This window comes from Lolium perenne, chromosome 6 (genome assembly GCF_019359855.2).
Source record: "Lolium perenne isolate Kyuss_39 chromosome 6, Kyuss_2.0, whole genome shotgun sequence".
In the NCBI taxonomy this organism is placed as follows: Eukaryota; Viridiplantae; Streptophyta; class Magnoliopsida; order Poales; family Poaceae; genus Lolium; species Lolium perenne.
The window spans coordinates 75,133,518-75,147,198 of NC_067249.2; the positions used below are offsets into that span (position 1 = coordinate 75,133,518).

General features: G+C 43.3%; 1 protein-coding gene across 1 annotated transcript in view; it reads left to right on the top strand.

Annotated features, from left to right (window-relative positions):
* The first annotated feature begins 12,476 nt into the window (after positions 1–12,476).
* Positions 12,477–13,681, top strand: part of LOC139832431 (uncharacterized) — a 40,050-nt gene continuing 38,845 nt past the window's right edge. The window contains exon 1 of the mRNA XM_071822193.1: positions 12,477–12,637. Within this exon, the coding sequence (XP_071678294.1) occupies positions 12,477–12,637 (161 nt within the window). The remainder of the gene's footprint in view (positions 12,638–13,681) is intronic.

The following is a 13,681-nucleotide window of genomic DNA, read 5'->3' on the forward strand; positions in this document are numbered from 1 at the left end:
TCAATAATGTGGCATGGAACATAAGAAATTATCGATACGTCGGAGACGTATCACTTGTCACTTTCTTGGAAGATCTTTGGTGTGTTGGTCCTCGAAGAAGCAAAATTGTGTCTCCGTCTCCACCGCGGAAGCCGAGTATATTGCCGCGGCGAGTAGTTGTGCTCAAATCTTGTGGATGAGGCAAACCTTGCAGGATTATGGACTCGAGTATAGCAATGTGCCTCTTTTGTGTGACAATGAGAGAGCAATCAAGATCGCCTACAATCCGGTTCTCCATGGCAAGACGAAGAACATTGAGATACAGAACCACTTCATCCGGGATCACATTGCTCGCGGAGATATTGTACTATCCTACATTGGCACCAAGGAGCAATTGGCGGACATCTTCACGAAGCCCTTGGATGAGAAGCGTTTCATTGAGTTGAGGCATGAGCTAAATATCATTGATCCATCGAACTTTGCTTGACCGCCGTGCGCACATACCACTCCTAACCTTTATATCTAGATGAAAGGCACGCATGAACATAGGGGGAGTGCGGTTTAAATCCATTGAGCTATCCCTCCCCCCATAATGCATAAAGAAATCCAAAACATATGCTATTTGTCAATTAAGTGACTTATGAGCTTCATGTTGAGTTATAGTCCGTGAGTCCTAGATACATCTACGCGACCTCACACTACTACACTCTTACACGGTGGCTTCGGCCACCAACCTCCTCTTTGAGGGGGTTTTTGGTTCTTTGTGTTTCTTTGTGACCTTTCTTTTTGTCCTTCTTCTTTGCTACCTTTCCTTTTTTCTTTTTGGAGAACCTCATCAAGCTTGTTTTCCTTTTTGGTTTTTGCAAGCTTGGTTGTATGTTCTTTTTCTCCATCCTTCTAGTTTCTTTACCCTCCTTTTTGGTGTTCCGATGCCAAAGGGGGAGAAGTTCCTATGTGGATGGGGACCTTTGTTGTTTGTAGCCTTTTGGTTCTAGTTGCTTTTCCTTTCTTATGGCTACATCAACAACCCTATGGAGGCATCTTATGGTGAGTTTGGGTATTCTCAAGGCTATGGTATGATAACTTCACCCAAATCTCCTTGCATGATCTTATGTTGCCTCCATATTGTGCGTATGCTACTTGAACATGTCGTTTATTGATACGCGTACAACACACGTCCGTTGGGAACCCCAAGAGGAAGGTGTGATGCGTACAGCGGCAAGTTTTCCCTCAGTAAGAAACCAAGGTTTATCGAACCAGTAGGAGCCAAGAAGCACGTTGAAGGTTGATGGCGGCGAAGTGTAGTGCGGCGCAACACCAGGGATTCCGGCGCCAACGTGGAACCCGCACAACACAACCAAATTACTTTGCCCCAACGTGACAGTGAGGTTGTCAATCTCACCGGCTTGCTGTAACAAAGGATTAGATGTATAGTGTGGATGATGATTGTTTGCAGAAAACAGTAGAACAAGTATTGCAGTAGATTGTATTCGATTAAAAGAATGGACCGGGGTCCACAGTTCACTAGAGGTGTCTCACCCATAAGATAAATAGCATGTTGGGTGAACAAATTACAGTTGGGCAATTGACAAATAAAGAGGGCATGACCATGCACATACATGATATGATGAGTATTGTGAGATTTAATTGGGCATTACGACGAAGTACATGGACCGTTATCCAGCATGCATCTATGCCTAAAAAGTCCACCTTCAGGTTATCATCCGAACCCCTTCCAGTATTAAGTTGCAAACAACATACAATTGCATTAAGTATGGTGCGTAATGTAATCAACAACTACATCCTTAGACATAGCATCGATGTTTTATCCCTAGTGGCAACAGCACATCCACAACCTTAGAACTTTCTCACACCGTCCTGCATTTAATGGAGGCATGAACCCACTATCGAGCATAAATACTCCCTCTTGGAGTTACTAGCAAAAACTTGGCCAGAGCCTCTACTAGTAACGGAGAGCATGCAAGATCATAAACAACACATAGATAATAGATTGATAATCAACATAGCATAGTATTCTCTATTCATCGGATCCCAACAAACACAACATATAGCATTACAAATAAATGTTCTTGATCATGTTAGGCAGCTCACAAGATCCAACAATGAAGCACAATTAGGAGAAGACGACCATCTAGCTACTGCTATGGACCCATAGTCCAGGGGTGAACTACTCACTCATCACTCCGGAGGCAACCATGGCGGTGAAGAGTCCTTCGGGAGATGATTCCCCTCTCTGGCAGGGTGCCGGAGGCGATCTCCTGAATCCCCCGACATGGGATTGGCGGCGGCGGCGTCTCTGGAAGGTTTTCCGTATCGTGGCTCTCGGTACTGGAGTTATTATCGACGAAGGCTTCTTATAGTCGGAGAGGTAGGTTTTGGGGCGACGCGAGGGGCCCACACACTAGGCCGGCGCGGCCAGGGCCTGGGCCGCGCCGCCCTAGCGTCTGGCCGCCTCGTCGCCCCACTTCGTATCTCCCCCGGTGTTCTGGAAGCTTCGTGGAAAAATAAGATCCTGGGCGTTGATTTCGTCCAATTCCGAGAATATTTCCTTAGTAGGATTTCTGAAACCAAAAACAGCAGAAAACATCAACTAGCTCTTCGGCATCTTGTTAATAGGTTAGTGCCGGAAAATGCATAAATATGACATAAATTATGCATAAAACATGTAGGTATCATCAATAAAGTGGCATGGAACATAAGAAATTATCGATACGTTGGAGACGTATCAGCATCCCCAAGCTTAGTTCCTACTCATCCCGAGTAGGTAAACGATAACAAAGATAATTTCTGAAGTGACATGCTACCAACATGATCTTAATCATACTATTGTAAAGCATATGAGATGAATGCAGCGATTCAAAGCAATGATAAAGACAATGATTAAACAACTGAATCATATAGCAAAGACTTTTCATGAATAGTACTTTCAAGACAAGCATCAATAAGTCTTGCATAAGAGTTAACTCACAAAGCGATAGATTCAGAGTAAAGGCATTGAAGCAACCCAAAGGAAGATTAAGTTTCAGCGGTTGCTTTCAACTTGTAACATGTATATCTCATGGATAATTGTCAATGCAAAGCAATATAACAAGTGCAATAGGTAAACATGTAAGAATCAATGCACAGTTAACACAAGCGTTTGCTTCTAAGACAGAAGGAAGTAGGTAAACTGACTCAACATAAAAGTAAAAGAATGGCCCTTCGCAGAGGGAAGCATGGATTGCTATATTTGTGCTAGAGATTTTCTTTTGAAAACAAGAAACAATTTTGTCAACGGTAGTAATAAAGCATATGTGTTATGTAAATTATATCCTACAAGTTGCAAGCCTCATGCATAGTATACTAATAGTGCCCGCACCTTGTCCTAATTAGCTCGGATTACCTGGATTATCACCGCAATACATATGTTTTAACCAAGTATCACAAAGGGGTACCTCTATGCCACATGTACAAAGGTCTAAGGAGAAAGCTCACATTGGATTTCTCGCTTTTGATTATTCTCAACTTAGACATCCATACCGGGACAACATAGACAACAGATAATGGACTCCTCTTTAATGCATAAGCATTTAGCAACAATTAATATTCTCATATGAGATTGAGGATATTTGTCCAAAACTGAAACTTCCACCATGGATCACGGCTTTAGTTAGCGGCCCAATGTTCTTCTCTAACAATATGCATGCTCAAACCATTCAACTCATGGTAAATCGCCCTTACTTCAGACAAGACGAACATGCATAGCAACTCACATGATATTCAACAAAGGGTAGTTGATGGCGTCCCTAGGAACATGGTTATCGCACAACAAGCAACTTAATAAGAGATAAAATGCATAAGTACATATTCAATACCACAATAGTTTTTAGGCTATTTGTCCCATGAGCTATATATTGCAAAGATAAAGGATAGAAATTTTAAAGGTAGCACTCAAGCAATTTACTTTGGAATGGCGGAGAAATACCATATAGTAGGTAGGTATGGTGGACACAAGTGGCATAGTGTTTGGCTCAAGGATTTGGATGCATGAGAAGTATTCCCTCTCAATACAAGGCTTAGGCTAGCAAGGCTATTTGAAACAAACACAAGTATGAACCGGTACAGCAAAACTCACATAAAAGACATATTGTAAGCACTATAAGACTCTACACCGTCTTCCTTGTTGTTCGACCCTTACTAGAAAATATCTAGACCTTAGAGAGACCAATCATGCAAACCAAATTTTAGCAAGCTTTATGTATTTCTTCACTAATAGGTGCAAAGTATATGATGCAAGAGCTTAATCATGAGCACAACAATTGCCAAGTATCAAGTTATTCAAGACATCATACCAATTACTACATGTAGCATTTCCCGTTTCCAACCATATAACTATTAATGAAGCAGTTTCAACCTTCGCCATGAAAATTAAAAGCTAAGAACATATGTGTTCATATGAACCAGCGGAGCGTGTCTCTCTCCCACACAAGCATGAATTTATTCAAACAAAACAAAAATGAAAACAAACAGACGCTCCAAGTAAAGCACATAAGATGTGACCGAATAAAAATATAGTTTCAAGAGAAGTGACCTGATAGGTTGTTGATAAAGAAGGGGATGCCTTGGGCATCCCCAAGCTTAGATGCTTGAGTCTTCTTGAAATATGCAGGGATGAACCACCGGGGCATCCCCAAGCTTAGAGCTTTCACTCTTCTTGATCATATTGTATCATCCTCCTCTCTTGACCCTTGAAAACTTCCTCCATACCAAACTCGAAACAAACTCATTAGAGGGTTAGTGCATAATCAAAAATTCACATGTTCAGAGGTGACACAATCATTCTTAACACTTCTGGACATTGCACAAAGCTTCTGAAAGTTAATGGAATAGAAAAATCCATCAAGCATAGCAAAACAGGCAATGCGAAATAAAAGGCAGAATCTGTCAAAACAGAACAGTCCGTAAAGACGAATTTTTAAGAGGCACCAGACTTGCTCAAATGAAAATGCTCAGATTGAATGAAAGTTGCGTACATATCTGAGGATCACTCACGTAAATTGGCAGAATTTTCTGAGTTATCTACAGAGAATTCATCCCAGATTCGTGACAGCAAGAAATCTGTTTCTGCGTACTAATCCAAATCTAGTATGAACCTTACTATCAAAGACTTTACTTGGCACAACAATGCAACAAAATTAAGATAAGGAGAGGTTGCTACAGTAGTAACAACTTCCAAGACACAAATATAAAACAAAATTGCTGTAGTAAAATAAACACATGGGTTATCTCCCAAGAAGTGCTTTCTTTATAGCCATTAAGATGGGCTCAGCAGTTTTAATGATGCACTCGCAAGAAATAGTATTTGAAGCAAAAGAGAGCATCAAGAGGCAAATTCAAAACACATTTAAGCCTAACATGCTTCCTATGAAAAGGAATCTTGTAAATAAACAAGTTGTGTAGGCATAATGCAACAAGCATAGGAAAACTAGACAAGTGCAACTTCAAGATTGTAAGCATATAGAGAGGTGTTTTAGTAACATGAAAATCCCTACAACCATATTTTCCTCTCTCATAAAGATTTTTAGTAGCATCATGAGCAAACTCAACAATATAACTATCACATAAAGCATTCTTATGATGAGTCTCATGCATAAAATAATTACTCTCCACATAAGCATAGTCATTCTTATTAATTGTAGTGGGAGCAAATTCAACCAAGTAGCTATCATTATTATTCTCATCATCAAATATAGGAGGCATATTTTAATCATAATCAAATTTATCCTCCATAACAGGCGGCACCAAAAGGCTACTATCATTATAATCATCATAAATAGGAGGTAAAGTATCATCAAAGAAAATTTTCTCCTCAATGCTTGGGGGACTAAAAAGATCATGCTCATCAAAACCAGCTTCCCCAAGCTTAGAATTTTCCATATCATTAGCAAAAATGGTGTTCAAAGTGTTCATACTAATAGGTTCCATGGGTTTTTTAATTTTCGCATCAAACCATCCATGTCTTAACTCAGGAAATAATTTTAAAAGCTCACTGTTGCTTTCCATTATGCCAAACTAGTGTAAAACAAGAAACAAAAAGATGCAATTGTAGGATCTAAAGGAAATAGCTTCGAGCACTTACAACGGTGCCGGAAAATAGCTTAGTAGCCGAGATCCGGAGTGTGAGTGCCTTTTACCTTTCCTCCCCGGCAACGGCGCCAGAAAAAGAGCTTGATACGCGTACAGCACGCGTCCGTTGGGAACCCCAAGAGGAAGGTGTGATGCGTACAGCGGCAAGTTTTCCCTCAGTAAGAAACCAAGGTTTATCGAACCAGTAGGAGCCAAGAAGCACGTTGAAGGTTGATGGCGGCGGAGTGTAGTGCGGCGCAACACCAGGGATTCCGGCGCCAACGTGGAACCTGCACAACACAACCAAATTACTTTGCCCCAACATGACAGTGAGGTTGTCAATCTCACCGGCTTGCTGTAACAAAGGATTAGATGTATAGTGTGGATAATGATTGTTTGCAGAAAACAGTAGAACAAGTATTGCAGTAGATTGTATTCGATTAAAAGAATGGACCGGGGTCCACAGTTCACTAGAGGTGTCTCTCCCATAAGATAAATAGCATGTTGGGTGAACAAATTACAGTTGGGCAATTGACAAATAAAGAGGGCATGACCATGCACATACATGATATGATGAGTATTGTGAGATTTAACTGGGCATTACGACAAAGTATATAGACCGCTATCCAGCATGCATCTATGCCTAAAAAGTCCACCTTCAGGTTATCATCCGAACCCCTTCCAGTATTAAGTTGCAAACAACAGACAATTGCATTAAGTATGGTGCGCAATGTAATCAACAACTACATCCTTAGACATAGCATCGATGTTTTATCCCTAGTGGCAACAGCACATCCACAACCTTAGAACTTTCTCACACCGTCCTGCATTTAATGGAGGCATGAACCCACTATCGAGCATAAATACTCCCTCTTGGAGTTACAAGCAAAAACTTGGCCAGAGCCTCTACTAGTAACGGAGAGCATGCAAGATCATAAACAACACATAGATAATAGATTGATAATCAACATAGCATAGTATTCTCTATTCATCGGATCCCAACAAACACAACATATAGCATTACAAATAGATGATCTTGATCATGTTAGGCAGCTCACAAGATTCAACAATGAAGCACAATTAGGAGAAGACGACCATCTAGCTACTGCTATGGACCCATAGTCCAGGGGTGAACTACTCACTCATCACTTCGGAGGCGACCATGGCGGTGAAGAGTCCTCCGGGAGATGATTCCCCTCTCCAGAAGGGTGCCGGAGGCGATCTCCTGAATCCCCCGAAATGGGATTGGCGGCGTCTCTGGAAGGTTTTCCGTATCGTGGCTCTCGGTACTGGAGTTATTATCGACGAAGGCTTCTTATAGTCGGAGAGGTAGGTTTAGGGGCGACGCGAGGGGCCCACACACTAGGCTGGCGCGGCCAGGGCCTGGGCCGCGGCGCCCTAGCATCTGGCCGCCTCGTCGCCCCACTTCGTATCTCCCCCGGTGTTCTGGAAGCTTCGTGGAAAAATAAGATCCTGGGCGTTGATTTCGTCCAATTCCGAGAATATTTCCTTACTAGGATTTCTGAAACCAAAAACAGCAGAAAACAACAACTGGCTCTTCGGCATCTTGTTAATAGGTTAGTGCTGGAAAATGCATAAATATGACATAAAGTATGCATAAAACATGTAGGTATCATCAATAAAGTGGCATGGAACATAAGAAATTATTGATACGTTGGAGACGTATCAGCTATCCATGTTGCATATGTGCTTGGTTTGTAGAAACTAGGGGGAGTGATGTCTCTAGAACATGTGTATTTGTATTCAAATACATATTCATGATATGCACATGTGTAGGGGGAGCTCCGTCGAGTTTTTGCAATTCTAAGTATCTCATCATAATATCATATGTTATTGTAAAGTCTTGTGTTGTCATCAAACACCAAAAAGGGGGAGATTGTAAGAGCAAAGTTTAAACCCCAAGTTTTGTGTGTTAGATGACAACACTTGAGTAATCTCACCGTGTGCCTTGAGTATCATTGTTAGATTTGCAAGTGCACGGTGACCTCGCTGGGCACGTCAAGATCGGAAGACTGAAGCGTAGTTCATAGGTTTTCTGGTTTTTTGTGTGTATCGCGAGGTGACATGGCTGGAGAGAAAAAGGGGAGAAAACCAGTTTTAGCCAGGCCGGTACTACCGGTACCTGTAGCGGTAGTACCGCTACCCCTATAGGTACCGCCCACGGTACCGCTCTGAGTTCTGCGCTGATATTGACCCAGAATACGAGTTGCGGTACGTCTGCAGTACCTGGAGCGGTAGTACCGCCCACGGTACCACCCAGGTACCGTAACTAGTTACGGCTGTACCGCTCTGGTACTGCTCCAGTACCGCTTCGAGTCCAGTAAGGTTTGGACCCTGTTGCGGTACCTCGAGCGGTAGTACCGCTCTGCGTCCACATGGACCAGATCTGGGGAATTCGAACTCAGAGCGGTAGTACCGCTTACCCAAAGCGTAGTACCGCTTAGGCAAAAACTGGACATAACGGTTGGATTTGGAGGAGCCTATTTAAGGGCTCCTTCTTCCCCAACACGATTTTATCTCTTCCCTCTCTCTCCCCTCCATTGTTGCTGAGCTTAATCCTTGAGGATCTCCCCAACCATCCAACCAATCTTGCCCAAACTTTGAGGAGTGGTGGAGGAGACCCCGATCTATAGTTCTACCAAGAGAGATTTCACCAATACAAGCTACTCCTTAGTGGATCTTGGTGGTAGGGTTCCTATGGTGGGACATTGGAGATGTGCAGCTATGGAGGCTAGCTTGGTGATGTACTAGCTCCATAGGGTATTGGGAGCATCCTTGTGTGTGGAGCTCGCCCCAACCTTGTGAAGGAATCACCGCCTCGACCGGTGCCTTAGTGGAAGAGGGAGAGCACCTTCGTGGAGCTCTCTCGAGGAAGAAGGTGAGGCCTTCCTTTGTGGTGTGGCCGTCTAGTCTCTTGTGTGAGACTAGCACCTCCTCAACGCAGACGTACTTCCTATTGTGGAAGGAACTGCGGGAAACAAACCTCGCCTCGTCTCCGCGCCCCTGGTTGTCTCGCTCCTTACTATTACTATCTTGTTGATTCCTTTCCTTGTTGCACTTGTCCAAGTATCATTGTAGGATCACCGCTATCGCTAAAGTTCTCACCTTTACCTTCTGTTGCACTAAAAATTTGAAAAAGACTAAAACTTGCCGTAGCGCCATTCAGCCCCCCTCTTGTTCGCTATGATCCATTCAGCAGGAAAGACATGTGTTGGTCTGTGGGGCTAGTCTAGAGATTCTAGAGAGCTGCCAGGGGTAACAAGCCTGGCCAGGGGTGGTCGGGGTGTTACATTTGGTATCAGAGCCGACCTTCGCGGTTACACGAGCGTGTGCGGGTCAGGGGTTCGGGCATGTGGCGCATGGCTGGTGTGGCCCGTCGTGGCACACGGCATGGCACATGTGCCGGCACTGGATGCACAGACGTGTGCTAAGAGGGGATGTTCCTGGCTTGGGGCTGATCGACGAGCTAGGGCGTCGATCTTCTTAGGGGGGATGAGTGTGATATCCTGGCCCAGGGCTTAATAGGATTGATAGGATACTCATACTAACAAGTTGCAACTTCTTTTCTGGAAGCTCATCAGCAAAGAACTCCGAGGTTAAGCGTGCTTGGCCCGGAGTAATTTGACGATGGGTGACCGACCGGGTAGTAGTTCCTGGGTGCGCACAAGTGAGGACAAAGTGCGCATGAAAGACATGTGTTGGTCTGTGGGGCTAGTCTATAGATCCTGGAGATCTGCCAGAGGTAACAGGCCCGGCCAGGGGTGGTCGGGGTGTTACATGAATACCACATATAGGTACTCCCACCGTCCTAGTTTTTAAGGCATATTCCCAAAAACTATTTGTCTCATAACCCCCACCTCCTAGGCATAATTTTATTTAATGTGGGAGAGAAAGCACCAATTAGGGAGAGAAAGAGAATGCATGCACCAATGAGGGAGAGAAAGGGGCTACATGCACCAATGAGAGAGAGAAAATGAGACCCAATCAGCTAATATCTTGGACCAAGATATTCAAAAATTGTGACTTACAAACTAGGACAGAGGGAGTACATATGGTGGATATGTAACATTTAATGTTTGCAATAAAATGCCATTTGCAATCAAGACCATGTCATGCATCCTTGGTTTAAAAATTCTAAACAAATACATTGAGGGAAATCAAATCACCTCATACTCCTATTTGTCTCCTTATGTTAAATGGCCTTGAAAAGGTCTAATTCTGAAAAAAATAAAAATATATGAAGCTTCTATAGTGTGTTTAGAAGCTTTGTAATAAGAAGGTTGATGGACAAATAAGTTAAGTGAACATTTTTGGGCACAAAAATGTGATTGGAAACAATAAATATCATCCATACAATTACCCACACACCCGGTGATAAACCTAAGGAGGCAAATCACGAAGACACAAGTTCTGAGCACTTAACGATCATTCTGGGTTGTATCACGCGGCGTTGGCACCGCCTTGTAAATTAGTTTCACCCGGGCAATCAGATGAGATTGGACACACAAGGAAGGATCTGAAGGGGCAACTTGCAGAAGGGCCTCTATCTCCACCCTAGCTCAGATCCTGAAGGATCTAGCATTGATTTTCATCATCATCATCATCATCACCATCTCCGTCACCATCATGAACCATCCATATATATTGTTGTAATAATTCCAAACCCTAGTGTGGACTTGCACATGTACTTTTTTGGATCCTTGATACTCCATTCATATAATCATGGCGATGTTGTTTTCCTTAATGTGCGAGTAGTTTCAGTAGTTCTTGGGGAATGGAGAAACCCTAGAACCACCATGAATTGAACATGATTATGATGTCTTGCCTTATGTAAGTGTGTAGTAACTTTCTTCAATGATGTTGTGCGAATGCCAACCACACAATATTTGCTCCTTGCGGACTTTGGAGGAAATTATCGTTGTGTGTGGTTGGTGGTACGCGGGTGCAAGTGACATGATATGCTGCCTACGCCGCCATGTATTGACAAGGGAGAAATAGAAGATTCCCAGAGTGGATATCCATAACCATGGGAAGAACCTTTTAATTACAAGTTTTTCAGCTGCTTGCTATATGAAGAAATAGTTGTGGTTATGAGAGGTGTAATGCATAAGCATATGATTGCATCTATGTATGGGACCCCTTTCCCTGCACATGAATACAACCAAGACATGTTATATCTTATTTACATTCTAAAAATGCTAATGGTGAACCAGTAATTCCCCGATAACGCTTTTAGCCCTATAGCAGTTTCATAATCTTTACATTGTTTATTCTCTATTAGCACCTTCTACTTGCCCTTCTTTAATACTATTGTTTTTCTCTCAACACACAAAGTCGAAAACACTTTCAGCACGTTCTTGCTTGCGGTCTAGAATTACCTGCAACCCCGTTTGGCAAACGATAAGAAGATATATATATATATATATATATATATATATATATATATATAGACCTCTACCAACAGCTCCACCATGACTTGAAATTCTTACTTTTGAAACTCGCTACTTACAACATGTGCACTTCCGGTCAAGCTAAGTTAACTTTACGATTTTGTAGAAAAACTAGCAATAAATATTATACTATAGAGATATCTAATAAAATTAATTTTATAATGTACGTGTGAATGATTTATTCTAGAAACTTGGTTAACTTTACATAATTTGACTTTAAAAATATAGATTTTATTAATTGGGACGGAGATGATAGTAATAATTGTTAAACGAGTTGTAGATAGGCTGTTACGATATAATTCTATCTCTAGTTTTCGTGTGCTACAAGTTGTATAGTTAAGCCGGTTGTTGTAACAATCTCTAGATGAGATCTATGTAATCTTGTATGCCAAGTCTTGGCCAATATATAAGTGAAGCCTGGGCACCCCGAGAGGGTACACCGATCCAATCTATTTCGTGTTTCTTAATATGGTATCAGAGCCAAACCTCTCCACCGCTACGATGTCGAACGGCGCGTCTTCTTCTTCCTTTCCGTCTGGACTCAGCCTGCAGCATGGCTCGGTGACGGAGAAGCTGGGGAGGGACAACTACCCTCTCTGGAAGGCGCAAGTCATGCCGCCGCTGCGGTCGCACCAGCTCGTCGGATTCCTCGACGGCACAGTGGATGCGCCTCCCAAAACCATCACGGTGGAGATGGAAAACAAGACGGGGGAGAAGGTTCCCCAGGACGTCCCCAACACGGCCTACACTGCGTGGGTCTCCCAGGATCAGCAGGTTCTGGGATTCCTCCTCTCCTTCCTCTCACGGGAGGTACTCACGCAGGTCGCGGCACTCACCACTGCCGCATACGTCTAGGCTGCGCTGTCGACGATTCACTCGTCGCAGTCCCGGGCACAGATCATGCAGCTGCGGATGCAGCTCGCCACCACCGCCAAGCGAGACCTTAGGGTTGCGGATTACTTTGCCAAGATGCGGAGCCTGGGAGACGCCATGACTGCGGCAGGCTCCAAGATGGAGGACGACGAGCTCGCATCGTACATCCTCGCTGGCCTCGACTCCGAGTGGAACACGCTCGTCACTGCTAGCGTGCAGTTGACGTGGGAGTTACAAATCTCTATGGTGTAATTTTCCTTCACGTCCCCGGCAACGACACCAGAAAAAGCTTTGCTGCTTGTGACGGTAAAGCACACGTCCGTTGGGAACCCCAAGAGGAAGGTATGATGCGTACAACGACAAGTTTTTCCCCCAGTAAGAAACCAAGGTTATCGAACCAGTAGGAGCCAAGAAGCACGTTGAAGGTTGATGGCGGCGGAGTGTAGTGCGGCGCAACACCAGGGATTCCGGCGCCAACGTGGAACCTGCACAACACAACCAAGATACTTTGCCCCAACTTAACAGTGAGGTTGTCAATCTCACCGGCTTGCTGTAACAAAGGATTAGATGTATAGTGTGGATGATGATGTTTGCAGAAAATAGTAGAACGAGTATTGCAGTAGATTGTATTCGATGTAAAAAAATGGACCGGGGTCCACAGTTCACTAGTGGTGTCTCTCCCATAAGAAATAGCATGTTGGGTGAACAAATTATAGTTGGGCAATTGACAAATAAAGATAGCATGACAATGCACATACATGTTATGATGAGTAGTGTGATATTCATATGGGCATTACGAAAAAGTACATAGACCGCTATCCAACATGCATCTATGCCTAAAAAGTCCACCTTCAGGTTATCATCCGAACCCCCTCCGGTATTAAGTTGCAAACAACAGACAATTGCATTAAGTATGGTGCGTAATGTAATCAACAAATACATCCTTAGACATAGCATTGATGTTTTATCCCTAGTGGCAACAGCACATCCACAACCTTAGAACTTTCTGTCACTGTCCCAGATTTAATGGAGGCATAAACCCACTATCGAGCATAAATACTCCCGCTTGGAGTTACAAGTAACGACTTGGCCAGAGCCTCTACTAATAACGGAGAGCATGCAAGATCATAAACAACACATAGATGATAGATTGATAATCAACATAACATAGCATTCAATATTCATCGGATCCCAACAAACGCAACATGTAGCATTACAAATAAATGATCTTG